The sequence below is a fragment of the Arachis stenosperma genome, chromosome 3, assembly GCF_014773155.1.
Source record: "Arachis stenosperma cultivar V10309 chromosome 3, arast.V10309.gnm1.PFL2, whole genome shotgun sequence".
NCBI lineage: Eukaryota > Viridiplantae > Streptophyta > Magnoliopsida > Fabales > Fabaceae > Arachis > Arachis stenosperma.
In genome coordinates, this window is record NC_080379.1 from 148,194,553 (window position 1) to 148,217,455 (window position 22,903).

The 22,903-nt window shown below is 35.8% G+C and overlaps 1 protein-coding gene across 3 annotated transcripts; it reads left to right on the forward strand.

Annotated features, from left to right (window-relative positions):
- Positions 1–1,124: 1,124 nt before the first annotated feature.
- LOC130970690 (crossover junction endonuclease EME1B-like) lies at positions 1,125–7,808 on the forward strand. Of its 3 annotated transcripts, none has more exons than XM_057896849.1 (13): positions 1,125–1,781; positions 3,153–3,598; positions 3,903–4,061; positions 4,144–4,247; positions 4,399–4,527; positions 4,606–4,759; positions 4,929–5,038; positions 5,289–5,464; positions 6,637–6,700; positions 6,799–6,917; positions 7,069–7,158; positions 7,277–7,391; positions 7,470–7,808. In XM_057896849.1, the coding sequence occupies exons 2-13, from the start codon at positions 3,172–3,174 to the stop codon at positions 7,644–7,646; spliced, it is 1,824 nt and encodes a 607-aa protein (XP_057752832.1). In that variant the 5' UTR covers positions 1,125–1,781; positions 3,153–3,171; the 3' UTR covers positions 7,647–7,808. The 3 variants fall into 3 exon arrangements, with proteins under 3 accessions (XP_057752832.1, XP_057752833.1, XP_057752834.1); XM_057896850.1 differs by having other exon boundaries at positions 3,197–3,598; XM_057896851.1 differs by lacking the exon at positions 3,153–3,598.
- Positions 7,809–22,903: the final 15,095 nt, after the last annotated feature.

Below are 22,903 nucleotides of genomic sequence, written 5' to 3' on the forward strand. Positions count from 1 at the left end.
GCGTGGTAATGTTATCGGTGAAAGAATCTGGCGCGAGACAAATCGGTTCAACGGAATTATCCTCCATTCAAATGGCTGTGAGAGGTCACGTACGTATAAAATGGGAGTCGCAACTCTCCCGTGTATTACACCGGATCAGTCGGTGACGACGAGGGTGCAATGGTGGACGCGGTGGGCTGCAGGGGCTGCATAGTGTGTGAACGCGGTGACCTACGGGGGGATGCACCGTGCGCGGGTTGTGGGCTGTCGGGAAAAAAATTTTTTGTCACTTGGGGGCTGGTCGGACGTTGGCGCAAAGGGAGGCGGCGTCGGTTGTGGGTGCGCGGCAATGGCTGGCTTCGTTGTGGGGAAGGTCCACTGAGAGAGAGAGAGGAGATATGTTGCGAGAGGAGAACGTATAACTGTTCAGTATTCAAAAACCTGATTTTTTAAAATTTGAAAAATGATTATTATTATAATTAAATTAATCAAATAATTAATTAAATTTATGATTAATTTACTATTATAACCCCATTATTCATATTGTTTACCAGTATTATTATTTACCTATATTTTTCTATTTTTATTGACATTTATATTTTGAAATTAATAAAAAATAAATAATTTATATCAGTAGTAAATTAAATTAGATTGGTTCGATTTATTGTGTTTGTATCCAAGATTCTGAAAATCGGACCGGATCAGCCGGTTCGACCGGGTTAATCGAAAATCGGTCATCTAGCCGGTCCGGATGACTCAGAACCGTCTTGTAAAAAACTGATGGAAAAACCGGCCGAACCGGGGTTAACTGGCAAACTGGGTGAACCAGTCTGATTTTTCAAATCAACGGTTTTTCATTATCCATCAAAACGGCGTCCTTTTGACGTCGAGAAAAAAAATACTTACTATATTAGTGACCAATGTTCTGAAAATCGGACCGAACCGGCCGATTGAACCGGTCTGACCACAAACTGGTAGCTTAGGCGGTTCGGTTTATTAGTACCGGACACAAACCATTGAACCGGCCGAGAACCGGCCGGTCAAACCGGACCGGAACCCGGCCGGTTTACTAGAAACACGCCGTTTCCTTTGTTTAAAGGAAAAAAAGGGATTGCACGACGTTTGGATCCCTTCTCCAACTCCTTCCTTACTCCTTAGTCATCCGCAAAATGCCCTAGCCTCCACCAAAAAAAGCAAACCCTAGCCTCCACCAAGCTTGTCGCAGTCTGTCGGAGTGAGAGACTGCTGCTGCCGCCTCCGTCGCACTCAAGAACTTCCGTCTTCGTGCTATGGGCGTTCGTTACTTCGCTCTTACCATCCCCTGTTCGCTCTCATCAGTCACCTGTTCGCTCTCCATCCCCTTTTCGCTCTCATCAGTCGCCTGTTCGCCGTCGTCCATTGTGCTCAACCGCTCTCCGTCGTCCGTCGAAGGTCAATGTTCACTGCTGGTGCTTGTTCTTCATGCTTGTTCTTCACTAGTAGTGACCCACCCACCCAACCCATCCATTTCCTCTTCCATTTTCGAACCCTAACCCATAGCTGCGCTAATTTTCTATTCCATTTTCGAACCCTAACCCGGCAACAAGCTCCACAATCGACGCCGGCAGAAGGAACTCCAACGGGCAGAAGGAACTCCCGGTCGCGGATCGAAGCTGCTGTCAGCGGCGTCGTCATCTAGTCGTCTGAACTCTGGTGCTTCTGGCGTCGGTGTCGTCTGGTCGCCCTGGTCGTCGGTGTTGTCTGGTCGCCCTGGTCGTCGGCGCCGTCGTTCTGGAACTCAGGCCTTCTTGCTCTCTGCCACGGTGAGTTCTTGGGTTTTTGAATTAATTTTTTTATTTTGTTAATTAACTATATGAATTGTTTGTTGGAAGATTGTTAGTTCAATTGTCTTGTTAATTATATGAATTGATGGCTTGATGCAGAGTTCTTCTTCTGCTTTTCAGTTTTTTTTTTTTGTTAATTATATGACTTAAACATTCTTTAATTCTGAATTTGCTTAATATAAATTTGATATAAGTTCAATTTTGGATTCTGGATTTTGAATGCTATATAGAATTGATACAATTTTGGGACTCTGGATTTTGAATGCTACATTGACTTTTGCTGAATTTAATTCTGGATTTTAAATGCTGTGTGAATTGATATAATTCCAAGGCAAATATTTTCTCAGATCTTTCTTTTCTTATACAGAGCCAACAATGCATATGATGTATCAAGTTATTGCTAGAGAATTGAATTAAAATTCAGTTTCTGTTCAAAGTTTTGCTTCTGCTGCTTTTTATCCTGTTATTTTAAATCCTTATATTTCATGTAGGCCTAGAAAAGTTCAGGTATCCACATTGATGCTCATTTGTGTCAACAGCATCAAAATGGTCCTTTAATAATCAATTTTTTGTTCATCAAGCACCAATTTTATGTTTTTGAGGTCTAATTTTATGGAGAAATGTAACAGATTGATAGTGAAGAGACAATTAGATGTCTCATATATCTTTGGGACTAATTTGACCATTTTAGTAATATATATAAATTGATGATCAATTTGATGTCAAATGCATATTCGAAGGACCAAATAAACTTTTGATTATTTGAAGGGCTTACTCATGTTTTGAGCTGAACTCCTTTTGTTTATTTATTTATTCTTTTTAAATGTATTACCTTGATGTTGTGTATGACATTGGGACATAACGATTTTGATGTTGCATTGCAATCACAGTTAAAGAACATAGCTTACTATGCTTGTGTTAGAATGAGAAATTGTCATTTTTAATTTTAAGGGTTAATGATGCTTGCTGCAGAAAAGTTTCATTTTGATTATTTTGGGTGTTTCTTTACTTTGGCTACTTCTTGTTGTTGGATCCAAATTTACAGACATATCACTTTTGTTTTGGCTGCAAACTTTATATATACAAGTGCATAAAATTCTAACATCCTTACCAAACAAAAGTTTATTAATTAAACCGGTTCAACCACGGTCGACCCCGGTTGAACCAGACCGGTTCAATGACCGGTCCGGTTCTTGCAACCTTGTTTGTATCAATAGTAAATATAACGTAAATCTAGTCGAATTAATTCGATTTATTCTTTGATGTTTAATTCGATTTATTCTTTGATGTTTTCTTGTGATGGACTATTTGTGATGTTTGGTCTGATAATAGGATTTATCATTTATCCAGTTTTGTGCTTAATCGGGATATGATTTCCTTTGATCCAAACATAGTCTCTGGTGAATTATCCCGCGCTTATTCGAAGACAGAAACTACCACAACCCCCCGGTGGCGGCACAACCACAGCACAGCACCGCACCGCACCAACACACACATCATGGAACCCATCATCCTTTCTGACGAAGATGACCCTTCAACGCCGTTTCCGATCCAATCCAAGAAACGCCGAACTGAACCAGCACCTAACCAGACCATTTTCCTCGTCGATGACGACCCGACCCCACAGAAACCCCAGCTGCAACACGGTGCACATTCTTCGTCTACACCTTCGTTCGTCGCCGAGACTCCGATGTCCCTGCAATTCGATTCTGAAGTGGCGATCGTGAAATGCATTCCAACTTCTCATTCCGATCCTAATGTTAGGGTTTCCACTTGCCTGCCCAATAACCTCTCCGGTTAGTTTTGCAGCTATTTCTGAAACCCTAGAGTTACTCATTCTTCGTTAATTAGTATTCTGAAGGTGCTGGAAATCGTGTAACGCTTACTCACTTGCTGCATTTTATTGTTACATTGGAATTTACACTTCTGATTTATGTGCTGTTTGGATCCACTACTGCTTGTTTCAAATATGAAAGATCTTATTAACAAAACTGGGCTTGTATGTTGTGGGGGTAATTGTTGTTCTTTCATCGTTTAAAGTTTTGGTTTCAATGAAAACATTTAGTTGAACGGTGTCTTCATTGTCTGATTGTTATTCAGGAATTAGTCAAATGATATGTTTGGATTCAGATAACGAGTCGGAAAATTCTGCTTTGCGCAATTGTGATGAGAATGAAACAAGGGGCCCCGCATTGGATCTTCCTGGTTCAGGAGGTTCAAGATGGACTTCAAATTTGATTGGATCTGGAAGTTCTGCTGGTACATGCTTGTTGAAAATTTGCTTGTTTTTTCATGACCTGAAATGCTGTGTTTATTTGCTAATGTTATTTGATAACTCCAGAGAGACATTCATTGGAAACTATGGAGATGCACATATCAAGTGGAAATGATACTCAAACTGAAAACTCTGGGGACAATCCTTCAAATCCAACATCTTCTCAATTGGTTGGTTGGCTGTTAATTTCATGAACAATTTAAATTAGTTTCTTCCTATCTTATTTGCTTTTAAATGAAAAGGGGACTTATTGCACTTAGCTGCATGCATTTGAGATTATTTCTTGTGATTATGAGTTGTATGAGCTCATGTAATGACCAGGAGGAGAATGTCCAAAAGAAGAAAAGATCCAATGTTTCTGCAAAGAACACTGGCAAAGCAACGGGAAGAACAAAGATGACAAAAGAGGAAAGAAGTCGCTTGATGGAGGAAAAGAAACTACAAAAGGAAGTATGTGTTATGGAGCTCTGATTTATATTTTATGTCATTCATGGTTCAATTTATAATGCATGAAAATCCTGTGTACAGCAAGAGAAGTTAAGAAAAGCAGCACTTAAAGCTGAAGCTGCAGAACTTAAAAAAACGGAGAAAGAAAAGCAGAAGTGGGAAAAAGGGAAGTTTGCCACAAATTCCATTGTAGCAGAAATTGACACGATGGTAGTTGAATCAGGATCAATTGGAGGTACATTGACGATACCAGAATGCTTAACTTCATGATAAACTTCTTTCATATTATTTAATTATGTTTGTTACTCCTCTTGCTTATCCGAATCCATAATTACATAATAAGTTTTGATGCAATTTCTCAATTATGGATGTTTTGTCATAAAACTTCTATTCTCTTGCTTCAGGACATCTGCTTACTAGATTTTATGAAAAAGGGCTTAAATACCAGATTACATCAAATCCCATCAAAGGGTCAATTTTATGGCATATGGAAGTTCCAGAACAACTTTCACAGGTAAGAAATTCCTTTATTTCATCTGCAAGGACTAAACAAATTAAGCATTTCTCTTTACAGTAATCTGTATCATTTGTTTTCTATCTTGTTTTTTGGTGTATCCCGTTTTTTGTTAGGCGTTTTCTGCTTACAATGTTTATTTTATTATAATTTCTGAAAGAAAATTTTTTCGCTCTATTTTTCTAGTTTATGACCCTCAGGTTTGTTAAACTTATTCCCCCCCCCCCCCCTCTTTTTTTCTCTTATGCAGTATTCAACTAAAAGAATTGAGATTTCATATGTGTTACTGGTTTATGAAGCTGACAAATTTTGTAACCTCATCACAAATGATTCTCTTTGGGGTCATCTCTCTAGCATTCAAAGTCATTATCCATCCTATACAGTTTGTTATCTCACCAATAGATTGATGGCTTACATTAATAAAAGGTGAGTTATATATTGTATTTTCCTTTGTTCATCAATTTAGGTAGCAATTGGTTGCATTTATAGTTTTGTGCATAGCATTTTGTTTGTAAATTTTGTAATGTGTGCACATGCAGATGTGGTGTAGAAATGCTGTTCTAAATCTACTTCATTTGTTCATAATCTAGACTTCGTAATTTTACTGTTTAGAATATGATTTGTATGTAAGAGAATTCATGTTTCCTTTTTTTTTTTTATCAAATATGATGGTTTGACATGTAAGTGGAGTTGGTTATATATTATTAAGGAAAATCAGTTAGTTTAAGATTGCTTCCCCTTGCTTTCATTCTGATTCTTGAACTGCTTATTGATGAACTATAATTTCCTTTTCTCGACAATATTTCTTTGTTGTAACATTTGTGAAGAACAGAGTTATTTTAATAAAAAAAGGAAAGATTATTCTAAGCATAATAATTATATGATGACAAGGAAGTGTTAAGTTGTCATCAAATTAAAGAGTTGGCAGTGGATATTTTAAGAAATCAATTAAAAATAAATAATGATGCATGCATGCATGGTTTAGATATTTAGAAAGTAGTGGTTGTAATAAAAATATATGTATGATATTTGTAATCATCACTGCCTTACTCTTCATATATATGTGTTATGGGTAGTGCTCAGAGTGTGTGCACAATTAAGAATAAAAGAGTGTGAGTGAGCAACAAGTATAAAAGAGAGTGAGTATATGTCTAATAACGAGGTGTGTGTATTTGTCAGAGTGAGAGAGTGAAACTAAAGTGAGTTAGTGAGTGTAATACATTTTTAGTGAGTGCATGTGTTATTTTATACACGTATAAAAGATTGTTATAATTTTCTTCTTGTAATTGAGAATTTGTAATTTTTCATAGTCATAATATTCTCAAAATTGTTTAAAGATAAATTATTGTGATCAGTTCCATCCCGTTTCTCATCTTCAAATTTTAGTTGCGTTATTCTGTTAGTTCCGTTACTTCCGTTACTCTGGTACCCAACAACATTGATTTGCATGATCTTTTAGGGAACAGGAAAAGTACAAGAATCCTGATAAATTATTGTGATCAGTTCCATCCCGTTTCTCATCTTCAAATTTTAGTTGCGTTATTCTGTTAGTTCCGTTACTCTGGTACCCAACAACATTGATTTGCATGATCTTTTAGGGAACAGGAAAAGTACAAGAATCCTGATAAATATAGCAGTTGGAGGCGTCCGCCTGTTGAGGAGGTTGAGGAACTGATCTTTTACCAGAAATAAAGTCTTATTTTGAATCTTCACCTCTGATCCTTGTTTGAACATCTACTTTGTGTTAAATTGCCTTGTAGGTGCTTGCAAAATTAGCAACTCATTTCACCAAAGTTCATTCCAGGCAGTGTGTGGATGAGGCTGAACTGGCTGAACATGTTGCTGGTTTGACAACCAGCCTGGCATCTTGTCAATTTAGGTACTTTACCAGTTTACCCCATTGTTCTTTAGAAATACAGTTAATCCCCTCCCCTCCCTCCTCCCTCCCTCTTCCCCCTTCTTTTTCCATCCCACACACCAAAAGAAAAAGAGGAGTTAAAATGCCGGTTATTTGTTGATTTTAACTGCAGAAAGAAGTTAACTCGATTATCTGTGAGTGCAAATGGAGCCCTTGTTCCAAAGGACAGTGTTGATCGTAATTTAATAAAGAAATCGTTGTGGTGAGTGATTTTTACATCTTTTTATTATATAAGGAAATGCTAAGAACCTCTTATTAGCAAGTGCATGCTAGTCATTCAGTTATATTATCACGTTCCTCACTTTGGCTTCTATGAATAGGTTAAAAGCTTTGGTTGCTATCCCCAAGGTTCAGCCTCGATTTGCTATTGCTATTTGGAAGAAATACCCAACCATGAAGTCCTTGTTAAGCGTTTATATGGATCCAAGCAAATCGGTATGTTTTGTTTATTGTCCTTTTTTTTTTTTTTTATACGTGTTTCAGTATGAAAATGCGAGACTTGTATTGTGACAGGAGCATGAGAAGGAGTTTTTACTTAAAGACCTGACAGTAGAAAATCTGGTTGGCGGCGACAGAAGATTAGGTGAGGTTTGTTCAAAGAGAGTGTATAGAATTCTAATGGCGCAAAGCGGAAGCATTCAAACCGACGACATTGAGGATGGTGCTGATTTCTTTGCGCGTCAATCATAAAACGCAATAGAGCTTTCTAATCTTTTTGGGTCGGAATATGTAAATCCCTATTTAAGAAAGGGTATCAACATGGGAATGCATTTGTCATTTTTAAATGAATTGTGTCAAGTGTACATAATAGATCTTGGTTTGGACTCAATTTAAACTAGCATTTTAATTTTACAGTTTTGATCAGAGCAAGCTAAGGTTTTGCACAGAACGTTAAGAACGTATATAACAAACCATAAAGCCTAAAAGCCACATACTCAATAAGGAGTAGTTACGTTGAAACCTTATTGACGCCTATTATTCTGCTCTAGAAACTTGGAAGATGGCCCATGGCCATGAAGGTGAGGATGAGGGTGGCGCGCTTGCATGTTTGTTGCATCATGATTGCTGGAATAGACGTTGCCAAGTCATTGCACTTGATGGTGCTTCTACTTGTTGATGAGAACCATAACTATGATGAGGTTGATACTGCTGACTACTCTGAACTGATGAGGTCCCTGCAGAATTATCATAATAGATACGAAGAGGCCTCGGAAAAGATTGTCCCTGCCAACTAAGTTCCCCAAGCATGTTAGCATTCTGCTGCTCAGTAATGTTGTTTTGGACGCTCAAAATCTTCGGCGGGGTTAGAGGCTGATAACGAGGTGCATCACCATGGTTTTGAACAACACGATAAGTCGATAATAATAATAAGCAGCGGCAGCAGGTCCTTTTCTCGTGACAGGCACAACTTGATTTGATGGCATTGGCATATTGTGGAATTCATTCTCTCTGGCCAGTGACATTTGCCATCGGTAACAATCCTTCTTGTCTTCCTTCATAATCATATCCACATTTGAATTATCAGAAAGCTTCATACGTGTATATTTGATTCCAAGGACAATGCAAAACATAAATTCAATAGTAAAACTATCTAATGAAATATAGGTAGGTATGTAGGTAAAGATACAAACAAGCACTAGCTAGACGGTTTATGATTCTTGAAACCCTAACAGCAACATATCTTTTTCATTTTTTCTCCCCTAAGCATGACCAACCTGAGTTAAGCCATTGTCGTTGACAACTGGATGATGAGATTCAGGAGATGATCCATTAACTGTTGTTCCCTTGTTGCTGCCATTATTATCATTATTATTAACAGGTTCTTGCTCCTTTGCGACAGAAGAGGAGTCTTTGGTTCCATGCGGATTTCCGCAATTCGCACATCGACACTGAAGAGAGCAACGAACGTTATATCTGAAGCAACCACAATACTTTTCCATGCACTTAATCTTTTCGCAGTCGCAACCTTTGCTGCGTCTTTCTACGTTATCAACAACAGTAATCTTGGGTTCAAACGCCCGTGGATTACGCAACTCTATTTTCTTCTTCGCCTCATTCACAGAATCCTTATTCTCTTCTCTATTCAAGCAATTTTTGCAAGAACAAGAATCTTTGCAATAGTTTCCAGTTTTGAAGCATTCACAGTAGAGCTCCAAGCATTTAGTCTTTTTGCATTTGCATCCCCTATTGCCATCATTGATTGATGATGATCGCTTCTTTTTCTTGCGGCCATTATCATCATTATTATCACGTTCTTGATCATTAGCATGTTCTTGTTCCTTTGCGATCGAAGAGGAATCTTTGATTCCGTACGTATTCTTGCAACTCTTACATCCACACCGAAGAGAGCAACCAACTCCTAACCTGTAGCAAAGACAAAACTTATTCTTGCACTCTGACTTGCTGCATTTGCAATCTATTCTTTGTCTTTCTACAACAATATTGCCATCATCGATTGACGATGATCGCTTCTTTTCGTTGTTTTTGCTACCACTATGATTAGTATCCGAAGCTACGTTCATGTTTTTACCGGTGTTACTCTCAGAAGAGGCCATGATGATGAGCTAAAAAGAAGAGTGAGTGAGAGCTTCTATCTATCAAACTCAAAAATGCACGGTAGCAATATGTAATTAGTATTTCAATCATTGGCTAAAGGTAAAGATTGGGGGGAAATGGATCCTCTCCATTTTTTTTTTGTCACCGGAGAGAATAAAGTATAATCTCCTACCTTTAATTCTATAAGTGGGATCAAAAATAAATGAGAGAGAGAATACACTGAAGGGTGAGATTTTTCACTGGATACCATCCAGTTTTATTTAAATGAGGATCCACTCCCAAGATTGGGTTCTCACTTGTTAAGCCACTTCCCAAGCTAATCATAATGATCTTTTAACTTCCGTTTTTTCTTCTTTTGGTAGAAAATAAGCATATTATCTATTTATTGTTAGTTATAACTTATAACAACCTTTAAGTCTCGTCAAGAAGTCATAGGAGTTTTATAACTGATTTTATATATAGTATAAATTCTTATTCTTTTAGCAAATATGTAAATGAAAATTTGAGGTGTTTCAAAAGTAAATGAAAGTTTTTGTTTTATTTCATTTATATCATGTCACATTAGCAATTTTATTATAATCGATTCAATTCTCTTCAAATTCAAACAAGAAGTCAAGGAGGCCTATATTTGACGAGGCAAAATCAAAGGAAACAAATGTATTTTTATGTTTGGAATATTAATAATAAAATTAACTCAAGTCAATAAAACGAATAAATGAAAACATTATTACAAATACTATTTCTTTTTGACAAGTATAGTTTTTATATAAAATTCATAGTTAAAAATTATTAGAAATTAATTTAAGAGATGAGTATTGTTTTAGTCTTTAAGATTTGAAGTTAAAATTACAATCGTTTCTAATCTTTTTTTTATTTAAAATGATTCTTAATATTAAAATTATTTTTAAAATTATTTTTTTGACAATTTTATCCTTGTCTCACTAATTCTACCATCTTATCTTCATGACCCCAATTCTATCTTCATCTTCGTCAACCTAATTAAATTAGCTATCATACTCTTCTTTTAAGTTACACGCATACATTTAAATGAAAAAGAAAGAGAGAGAGAAAAGCAAAGAGGATGAACGAGAATTTGGTGGAAAAAGAAGAATAAGAGAGAAGGAGAAGGAGAAGGAACGTTGGCAAAGTTGAATGTCGTCGTCACCGATGACGCAACAAATAGAGAGAGGGGCAACATTGATCGTGGTTTCAGATCTCCTTTTTCTAGTGGCAATTTCAAAGAGGAGTCGTAGTGGCAGTTTCGGCGTGTGTATATATCATCTTCTTTTCCTTTTCAGTAGGAGTGAATGTAGATCAGATTGGATTGGATTGGATATGGTCAAAATTTCGATACGATCCACACTAAAATCATTGGATCAGATTCAATATCCGTAGTTTTTAAGCTTGGATCCGATCTGCACATTTGGGAATCGGATCGGATATTGGATATATCCGCAAAACATAAAAATATTTTTAAAAGCTTATTTTTTATTAAAAAAAACATCAATAAATTTTTTTCTACTCTTTTAAATATGTTGTTTATTTTTAAAATAATATTAAACATACTTTTCTTAAATAATAAAATTAAAATAATACAACATATATGATAATTATTAGTTAAAATAAAATATAAAAAGAATATTATTTATTTATTTTTGCGGATCCGGAGATATACGGATCGAATATGCAGATACCTATACATAAAATTCATAATCCGATCCCGATCCGATCCAATAGCCTTGCAGATCAGATCCATAACCACAAATTTTGGATTGAATTCGGATAAACACCACAGATATGCAGATCGGATCCGATCCATGAACATTCCTTTTTCGGCGCGCGCTCGATCTCTCTCTTTCTCTCCCGCTCTCCTCCCCGCGTTTCCCTCTCTTTTCAGTCCCTTTTTTTGGTGACAAATTTTCTCACCGTCACTGTCCAACTCTCTTCTTCTTCTCCTCTCTCACTAAGTTCACTACATCTCTCTTGTCTCTCTGTCCTAATTTTTTTCTTTCTTTCTTATTCTAAAAAAATATGAATTATTATGATGTTTCTACTTCTTCTTCTACTCTCTTACTCTCTTACTCTCTTACTGTGCTCACTGCATCTCTCTTTTCTCTCTAATCTAATGTTTTTCTTTTTTATTTTAAAAAAATATGAATTACTGTGATGTTGTTAAATTTGAATAATTGGATTGTAATAGATGATATTATTGGTGGTATTCTTGAATTTGATTGTTATGTTGCTCCGCCCTATTTTTTTCTTTCTTACTTTAAAAAAAATATGAATTACGGTGATGTTGTTGACTTTGAATGATTGAATTGGAATGAATAATGTTGTTGGTGGTGTTGTTCTTGAATCTGAATGTTGTATTGTTGTTACTGATGATGAATTCTTGAATTTGAATGTTGTGTTGTTGCTGATAATGGAAGAAAGGATAGTTGTGGAAAAGGAAATGACTAATAGTTCGTGGGAGTAAGTGGGTAGTGATGGCGGATGGTAGGATTGGAATAAGAACAAATATAAGGATATTTTCGTCTAAAAATTTTTGAAAGGATAATTTAATTTAAAATGCATCGTTGAAGACCATTTTAAATAGAAAAAAATAATTAAAAATTATTTTAATTTTGACTGTAAAACCAAAACAGTATTTATCTCTTAATTTAATCAAACATATCTATATCTATTTTGCTTGAATTTTGATTTAACTTCAATAGAAAATGTCAATCAAATTTGTATCACTAATCACAATTTAAAAAACAAATACGACCTTCCTTTATGTTAATCGGCCTAGAGCTTTGCTTGAATGCAAAAAATAATTAGTTTCTATTGATGGTTAGAAAAGGTTTTGAGAAGAACAAAAAACAATAACTGTAAATAATCTAGTAAAGTTATTAGGTATGTGATGAGCGGATAATTTATACGCTTTTTGACATTATTTTTAGATAGTTTTTAGTAGGATCTAGTTACTTTTTAGTATATTTTTATTAGTTTTTAAGCAAAATTCACATTTCTGGACTTTACTATGAGTTTGTGTGTTTTTCTGTGATTTCAGGTATTTTCTGGCTGAAATTGAGGGATCTGAGCAAAAATCTGATTCAGAGGCTGACAAAGGACTGCATATGCTGTTGGATTCTGACCTTCCTGCGCTCAAAATAGAATTGTTTGAGCTACAGGAGTTCAAATGGTGCTCTCTCAATTGCGTTGGAAAGTAGACATCCAGGGCTTTCCAGCAATATATAATAGTTCATACTTTGCTCGAGTTTAGACGACACAAATTGGCGTTCAACGCCAGTTTTCTGTCCTATTCTGGCGTTAAACGCCAGAAACAAGTTGCAAGTTAGAGTCAAACGCCAGAAACAAGTTACAAACTGGCGTTTAACTCCAAGGAAGGCCTCTACACGTGAAAGCTTCAATACTCAACCCAAGCACACACCAAGTGGGCTCCGGAAGTGGATTTCTGCATTATTTACTTATTTCTGTAACCCTAGTAACTAGTTTAGTATAAATAGAAATTTTTACTATTGTACATCTATCTGGAGACATTTAGTCCTGAGATCATCTTGGTTATTTTGGTTCCCCCTCTGGGACCGAAGCCAATGAACACCATTATCATTTATGTATTTTTAACGGTGGAGTTTCTACACACCATAGATTAAGGTGTGGAGCTCTGCTATTCCTCGAGTATTAATGCAAAGTACTATTGTTCTTCTATTCAATTCATGCTTATTCTTGTTCTAAAATATTCATTCACACACAAGAACATGATGAATGTGATGATTATGTGACACTCATCACCATTCTCTCTTATGAACGCGTGATTGACAACCACTTCCGTTCTACATGAAAACAAGCTTGAATGTATATCTCTTGGATCTATCTTCAACGATTCACATCGTCTCTTCTGACAACAGAGCATCTGAGTCCGAGATCAGAATCTTCGTGGTATAGGTTAGAATCAATTGGCAGCATTCTTGAGATCCGGAAAGTCTAAATTTTGTCTGTGGTATTCTGAGTAGGATCTGGGATGGGATGATTGTGACGAGTTTCAAACTCGCGACTGTAGGGCGTAGTGATAGACACAAAAGGATAGTAAATCCTATTCCTACACGATCGAGAACCAACAGCTGATTGGCCATATGATATCTGTGCATGGTATTTTTCATCCGAGACAAGCAATCCGACAGTTGATTAACAAACCGTAGAAGACCATTTTCATTGAGAGGACGGGAAGTAGCCATTGACAACGGTGATACCCAACATATAGCTTGCCATGAAAAGGAGTATGAAGGATTGGATGAAGGCAGTAGGAAAGCAGAGATTCAAAAGGGATAAAGCATCTCCATACACTTATCTGAAATTCTCACCAACGATTTACATAAGTATCTTTATCTTTATTTTATGTTTTATTTATCTTTTAATTATTAAAACCCCATAACCATTTGAATTCGCCTGACTGAGATTTACAAGATGACCATAGCTTGCTTCAAGCCGACAATCTCCGTGGGATCGACCCTTACTCATGTAAGGTTTATTACTTGGACGACCTAGTGCACTTGCTGGTTAGTTGTACGAAGTTGTGAAAAAGAGTTGAGATTACAATTGTGCGTACCAAGTTGTTGGCGCCATTGAGATCACAATTTCGTGCACCAAGTTTTTGGCGCCGTTGCCGGGGATTGTTCGAGTTTGGACAACTAACGGTTCATCTTGTTGCTCAGATTAGGTAATTTTCTTCTTATTTTAACCATTATTTTATTTTCAAAAAGTTTTCAAAAATCTTTCAAAATTTTTCTTCTTTTTCGTTTTTCTAAAAACAATTTTCGAAAAAAAAATCCAAATTTTTTTTAATAAAATCATAAAAATAAAAAATATTTTGTGTTTCTTGCTTGAGTCTAGTGTCAAATCTTAAGTTTGGTGTCAATTGCATATTCCTATTTTTCTTGCATTTTTCGAAAATTCATGCATTGCATTCTTCATGATCTTCAAGTTGTTCTTAATGAGTCTCCTTGTTTGATCTTCATATTTTCTTGTTTTGTGTCTTTTGTTGTTTTTCATATGCATTTTTTAGAATTATTAACGTCTAAACATTGAAAATTTCTAAATCTGGTGTCTTGCATGTTTTTCTTTTCTTGAAAATTTTTCAAAAATAAGTTCTTGATGTTCATCATGATCTTTAAAGTGCCCTTGGTGTTCATCTTGACATTCATAGTGTTCTTGCATGCATCATTTGTTTTAATCCTAAACTTTTATGTGTTGAGTCATTTTGTGGTTTTTCTCTTTCCTTATTAAATTCAAAAAAATCAAAAAATATCTTTTCCTTATTTCACTCATAAGTTTCGAAATCTTTGGGTTGACTTAGTCAAAATTTTTTTAAAATAAGTTGTCTCTTGTTAGTCAAGTCAAGATTTCAATTTTAAAAATTTTATCTTTTCAAAACTTTTTCAAAAATCAAATCTTTTTCATTTTTCTTTTATATTTTCAAAAATTTTAAAAATTAATGTTCAAAATCTTTTTCTTATTTTTATTTCATATTTCCGAAAACCTTGCTAACAATTAAGGATTTGATTCAAAAAATTTTAAGTTTGTTACTTTCTTGTTAAGAAAAGTTCAATCTTTAAATTCTAGAATCATATCTTTTAGTTTCTTGTTAGTCAAGTCATCAATTTTAATTTAAAAAAAAATCAAATCTTTTTAATTTCCTTTTCAAATATTTTTCAAAATAAATTTCAATCATATCTTTTCAAACATATCTTTTTCAAATCATATATTTTTCAAAATCAATTTCAAAATCTTTTCTAACTTCTTATCTTTTCAAAATTGATTTTCAAATCTTTTTTTTCAATTAACCACTTAACATTTTGTTTTTTTTTTTTATTTTTTTATCTTTTTCAAAACCACCTAACTACTTTTCTCTCTCTAATTTTTGAAAATCACCTTCCTCTTTTTCAAAAATCTTTTTATTTAACTAATTGTTTAAACTTTTAATTTTATTCCTTTTCTTAATTTTCAAATTCTAACTAATTTTTAATATAAAAACAAAAATATTTTCCTTTTCCTTTTAATTAATTTTCGAAATTCTCTCCCTCTCATCTCTTTTTATTTATTTTATTTATTTACTAACACTTCTCCTCCATTCATAAAAAATTTGAACCCTCTCTCTCTGAGTTCGAATTTTTCTCTTTCTTTCCTCATTTTTATTCCTCTTCTCTTCTACTCACATAAAGGAATCTCTATATTGTGACATAGAGGATTCCATACTTTCTTTGTTTTCTTCTTTTTCATATGAGCAGGAACAAGGAAAAAGGCATTCTTGTTGAAGCTGATCCTGAACCTGAACGGACCTTGAAGAGGAAGCTAAGAGCAGCTAAAACACAGTACTCTGAGGAGGACCTAACTGAAATTTTTGAACAGGAAAAGGATATGGCAGCCAAACCCAACAACAACAATGCAAGGAAGATACTTGGTGACTTCACTGCACCAAATTCCAACTTCCATGGAAGAAGCATCTCAATTCCTGCCATTGGAGCAAACAACTTTGAGCTAAAGCCTCAATTAGTTTCTCTGATGCAACATAATTGCAAAGTTCATGGACTTCCATCAGAAGATCCTTTTCAATTCTTAACTGAATTCTTGCAGATCCTGTGATACTGTTAAGACCAATAGAGTTGATCCCGAGGTCTATAAGCTTATGCTTTTTCCTCTTGTTGTAAAAGACAGAGCTAGAATTTGGTTGGACTCTCAACCTAAAGATAGCCTAAACTCTTGGGATAAGCTGGTCACGGCTTTCTTAGCCAAATTCTTTTCTCCTCAAAAGCTTAGCAAGCTTAGTGTGGATGTTCAAACCTTCAGGCCGAAAGAAGGTGACTCCCTCTATGAAGCTTGGGAAAGATACAAGCAACTGACCAAAAAGTATCCTTCTAACATGCTTTTAGAATGGACCATCCTGGATATATTCTATGATGGTCTGTCTGAATTGTCTAAGATATCATTGGACTATTCTGCAGGTGGATCTATTCACCTGAAGAAAACACCTGCAGAGGCTCAGGAATTCATTGAAATGATTGCAAATAACTAGTTCATGTACACCTCTGAGAGGAATCCTGTGAATAATGGGACGCCTCAAAGGAAGGGAGTTCTTAAAATTGATGCTCTGAATGCCATATTGGCTCAGAACAAAATGTTGACTCAGCAAGTCAATATGATTTCTCAGAATCTAAATGGATTGCAAAATGCATCCAACAGTACTAAAGAAGCATCTTCTGAACAAGAAGCTTATGATCCTGAGAACCCTATAATCGCAGAGGTGAATTACATGGGTGAAGCCTATGGAAACACCTATAATCCTTCATGGAGAAATCATCCAAATTTCTCATGGAAGGATTAACAAAAGCCTCAACAAGGCTTTAATAATGGTGGAAGAAACAGGTTTAGCAATAGCAAGCCTTTTTCATCATCTTCTTAGCAACAGACAGAGAATTCTGAGCAAAGCCCCTCTAACTTAGCAAACATAGTCTCTGATCTATCTAAGGCCACTCGAAGTTTTATGAATGAAACAAGGTCCTCCATTAGAAATTTGGAGGCACAAGTGGGCCATCTGAGTAAAAGAGTCACTGAAACTCCTCCTAGTACTCTCCCAAGCAATACAGAAGAGAATCCAAAAAGAGAGTGCAAGGCCATAACCTTACTTGGTGTGGCTGAACCTAGAGAGGAGGAAGAGGATGTGAATCCCAGTGAGGAAGACCTCATGGGACGTCCTCTGGACAAAAAGGAGTTTCCATTTGAGGAACCTAAGGAATCTGAGGCTCATCTAGAGAACATAGAGATTCCATTGAACCTACTTCTGCCATTCATGAGCTCTGATGACTATTCCTCCTCTAAAGAGGATGAAGATATTACTGAAGAGCATGTTGCTAAGTACCTTGGAGCAATCATGAAGCTGAATGCCAAGTTATTTGGTAATGAGACTTGGGTGGATGAACCCCCCTCGCTCACCAATGAACTGAATGACTTGGTTAGGCAGACGTGACCTCAAAAGAAATAAGATTCTGGTAAATTCTTAATTACCTGTACCATAGGCACCATGACCTTTGAGAAGGCTCTGTGTGACCTGGGGTCAGGCATAAACTTAATGCCACTCTCTGTAATGGAGAAACTAGAAATTTTTGAGGTACAGGCTGCCAAATTCTCATTAGAGATGGCAGACAAATCCATGAAAATGGCTTATGGACAGGTTGAGGACGTGCTAGTAAAGGTCAAATGCCTTTACATCCCTGCTAATTTCATAATCCTAGATACTGGGAAGGATGAGGATGAATCCATCATCCTTGGAAGACCCTTCCTAGCCACAGCAAAAGCTGTGATTGATGTGGACAGAGGAGAGTTGATCCTTCAATTGAATGAGGACTACCTTGTGTTTAAAACTCAAGGATCTCCCTCTGTAACCATGGAAAGGAAGCAAGAAAAGCTTCTCTCAATGCAGAGTCAAACAAAGCCCCCACAGTCAAACTTTAAGTTTGGTGTTGGGAAACCACAACCAAACTCTAAGTTTGGTGTTGAACCCCCACATTCAAACTCTAAGTTTGGTGTTGGGAGGTCCCACAATACTCTGAACATCTATGAAGCTCCATGAGAACTCACTGTCAAGCTATTGACATTAAAGAAGCGCTTATTGGGAGGCAACCCAATTTTATTTATCTATGTTATTTTCTTTTTTTTAGGTTGATGATCATGTGGAGTCACAAAAACAACTGTAAAAAATAAAAAAATAAAAAATAGCATTAAAAATAGCACACCCTAGAGAAGAAACTTACTAGCGTTTAAACGCCAGTAAGGGTAGCAGAATGGGCGTTTAATGCCCAGTCTGGCACCATTCTGGGCGTTAAACGCCAGAAAAAAGCACCAGACTGGCGTTAAACGCCAGAAAGAAGCAACAAGCTGGCATTAAACGCCAGAAACAGGTTGCAGCTTGGCGTTTAACGTCAGGAAAAGAATAAAAGTTGGCGTTTAATGCTAGAAACAAGCAGCAGTCTAGTGTTAAACGCCAGGATTGCACACTAAGGGTGTTTACACGCCTAAATGGAGTAGGGATGAGAAATTCTTGACACCTCAGGATCTGTGGACCCCACAAAATCCCCACCTACCCCCCTCTCTCTCCTACCCTTCCACAACACTCTTCCCCAAATATCCCTTTTCACTCCTTCATTTTCACACATAACAAACACTCTCCTACCCCCTTGGCCGAACCATACACCACCCTCCATCTCCTCCTTTTTCTTCTTCCTCCCCTTCTTTCTTTCTTCTTTTGCTCGAGGACGAGCAAACCTTTTAAGTTTGGTATGGTAAAAGCATTACTTTTTTTCTCTTTTCCATAACCATTTATGGCACCTAAGGCCGAAGAAACCTCTAGAAAGAGGAAAGGGAAGACAAAAGCTTCCACCTCCGAGTTATGGGAGATGGAGAGATTCATCTCAAAGGTCCATCAAGACCACTTCTATGAAGTTGTGGCCAAGAAAAAGGTGATCCCTATGCAATTCAGCTGGAATTGACATAGAGGAAGATATCCTCATTGAAGAGGACAAGCCCATCACTAAGAAAAGGATGGAGCAAACAAGAGAGCCCACTCATGGACCTCAACAAGAGCATGAGGAATTCCCTCATCAAGAAATCCCTTAGATGCCTCAAGAGATACATTTTCTTCCATACAACTATTGGAAGCAACTAAGGATAGGAGCACCAAAAGTACTAAGGATGGAGCAAACAAAGGTAAGGAAGAGACATTGAGGAGCTCAAGCACTCCATAGGATCTTCAAGAGGAAGAACTAGCCACCATCACTAAGGTGGACCCGTTCTTTAATTTCCTTGTTTTTATTTTTCTATTTTTCAAATTTGATGCTTTATGTGTTATCCATGTTTTTTTTTACATGATCATTAGTGTCTAGTGTCTATGTCTTAAAGCTATGAATAATTCCATGAATCCTTCACCTCTCTTAAATGAAAAATGTGCCTAATTACAAAAGAACAAGAAGTACTTGGATTTCAAATTTTATCTTGAAATTAGTTTAATTATTTTGATGTGGTGGCAATGCTTTTTGTTTTCTAAATGAATGCTTGAACAGTGCATATTTTTGATAGTGAAGTTTATGAATGTTAAAATTGTTGGCTCTTGAAAGAATGATGAACAAAGAGAAATGTTATTGATAATCTGAAAAATCATAAAATTGATTCTTGAAGCAAGAAAAAGCAGTGAAAAAGAAAAAAGTAGCGAAAAAATGGCAAAAAAAAGAGAAAGAAAGAAAAAGAAAAAGCAAGCAAAAAAAACCAATAGCCCTTTAAACCAAAAGGCAAGGGTAAAGAGGATCCAAGGCTTTGAGCATTAATAGATAGGAGGGCCCAAAGGAATAAAATCCTAGCCTAAGCGGCTAAATCAAGCTGTCCCTAACCATGTGCTTGTGTCATGAAGGTCCAAGTGAAAAGCTTAAGACTGAGTGGTTAAAGTCGTCATCTTGGTTATTCTGGTTCCCCCCTGGGGCCGAAGCCAATGAACACCATTATCACTTATGTATTTTCAACGGTGGAGTTTCTACACACCATAGATTAAGGTGTGGAGCTCTGCTGTTCCTTGAGTATTAATGCAAAGTACTATTATTCTTCTATTCAATTCATGCTTATTCTTGTTCTAAGATATTCATTCGCACACAAGAACATGATGAATGTGATGATTATGTGACACTCATCACCATTCTCACTTATGAACGCGTGATTGACAACCACTTCCGTTCTACATGAAAATAAGCTTGAATGTATATCTCTTGGATCTCTCTTCAACGATTCACATCGTCTCTTCTGACAATAGAGCATCTGAGTCCGAGATCAGAATCTTCGTGGTATAGGTTAGAATCAATTAGCAGCATTTTTGAGATCCGAAAAGTCTAAACCTTGTCTGTGGTATTCCGAGTAGGATATGGGATGGGATGACTGTGACGAGCTTCAAAATCGCGACTGTAGGGCGTAGTGACAGATGCAAAAGGATAGTAAATCCTATTCCTACACGATCGAGAACCAACAACTGATTAGCCATACGATATCTGTGCATGGTATTTTTCATCCGAGACAAGCAATCACTGAGAGGACGGGAAGTAGCCATTGACAACGGTGACACCCAACATATAGCTTGCCATGGAAAGGAGTATGAAGGATTGGATGAAGGCAGTAGGAAAGCAGAGATTCAAAAGGGATAAAGCATCTCCATACACTTATCTGAAATTCCCACCAATGATTTACATAAGTATCTCTATCTTTATTTTACGTTTTATTTATCTTTTAATTATTAAAACCCCATAACCATTTGAATCCGCCTAACTGTGATTTACAAGATGACCATAGCTTGCTTCAAGTCGATAATCTCCGTAGGATCGACCCTTACTCACGTAAGGTTTATTACTTGGACGACCCAGTGCACTTGCTGGTTAGTTGTGCGAAGTTGTGAAAAAGAGTTGAGATTACAATTGTGCGTACCAAGTTGTTGGCGCCATTGAGATCACAATTTTGTGCACCAGTATGGTAATACTATCCGAACTAGCGGATACTTATTCTGTCTCTACCAGTTTGGGATGGGTATTTAGCTAAACAGGTTGGGTTCGTTTAGGTAATACACGTCTCTATCTGTCTCAATATATATATATAATATATAAATATATATAATTTTAATATATTAAATTATTAATAATATTGTATCATATTTAAATTTTTATTTTAATTTATGTTATGTATGTGATGATATGGTTATATAAATTTTGAAATTTAATTTTATTTATTGAATTTTAATAATTTTAAGGGCGAGTACTAATAGAGGCGGATTAGGGTTTAATTTTTTACTATCAACAAATAAGATAATGATGAATTCTATGCGAATTATTGTAGAATGGAGTGGGATAGATCGGATAGAGCAAAACTCGCTCCTATCCGCTCTATTGCCAATGCCCCCCAAAAGCTATAAGATTACCCAATGTGTTTGTACAATTAGAAAATTGTTTAATATAGACAGATTTATAGATAGATTTAATCTTTATTACAAACAAATTTTTTATTACGGACAAAATTATTTTAGAAGTGAAATAAATGAAATCAAACTCTTGAATGTTAGAAAAATAAATATAAAGTGAAAATTGGAAAGAGAAAAAGAAATAATTACATGAATAAAAAATAAAAAATAAAAAAAGAAAGAAAGAAAAATGACAATAGCTTTTAATATTCACATGTACTTGCATTTTTTTTTATTTTTGCTTTGTTAGTGTGATTGAAAAATCTTTTATAATTTAAAAGTACTTGTAAATTTCATAATTGAAGTCTTCTTCAGATTTAGATCATCCTTTATTTATAATAGAGCTTCTCAGTTTAAAATAATTTTTTTCAGTGATCAAATATATCTTTCCACATTTTGATTCTTTATGGAGTTTAAGCAATTTTATTCACATTTTGACCGTTTTTAACTTTTCACTTATTTTTATTGCTTTGAGTTCAAATTTAAAATTAAGCACGATTTAATTATATATGATCCTTTTTCTTAGATTCGATTTCATTGCTTTCATATTATAATATTTGTAAACTTTGGCTGAGTCTTATTTCTTTAAATTTGGATACTCTAAATTTTAGATTTTTACCTGAGAAGATAAAGTGTGATCTCTCATTTTTGATTAGTTTTTCTTTCATATTTTTTTTTAGTCCGACCTATAAAATAAATGGTAAGAGATCACACTTTATCTTTTAAAGTAAAATCTAAAAATTTAAAGGATCCAAATCCTAAAAAAAAGAGCGGCTAATAATTAAGGATAAGTCTGATCTAAAGTTTTGACACTTCCGTTAGTTTTTTGACACTGCCGTTAACGGTTTGCTAACTTGAAACGTGAAGAGACAGCACAACTTGCTAAACGACGTCGTTTTACCCTTAAAACAGTCGGAGATTCTTCTTTACTCTCACTCTCTGCTTTCCTAACCCATGATCTACCATCACCAAGACGAAGAAGATCACCATATCATCACAACCATTAGAGTAGTCATAGAGCATTGTTAGTGTGTTCGTTCTGGATCTTGGAATGTGCATCAACAACACAACAAGCGCTCTCAAACTTTCATTAACCCTGTTCTGGTTCCTATGGAAACTTTCCAATGTGATAAACCAAAGGTTTTCATGGATGCTTGGTCAAACACAGCAATGGATCGTGAAATTAATTATGCCAACAACAAGAATTCTGTTTCATCAATTAGAAAGTTGTCCCTCTCTTCTCTTGATTTATCAATGCGAAGTGAAATATAGATGAAGAAGTGGGTTTAGGCAGAACCAAAAGAGAACAAGGCAAGCAGTGATAATAAATCTGGCTTCTCGAATTGGCTCACAC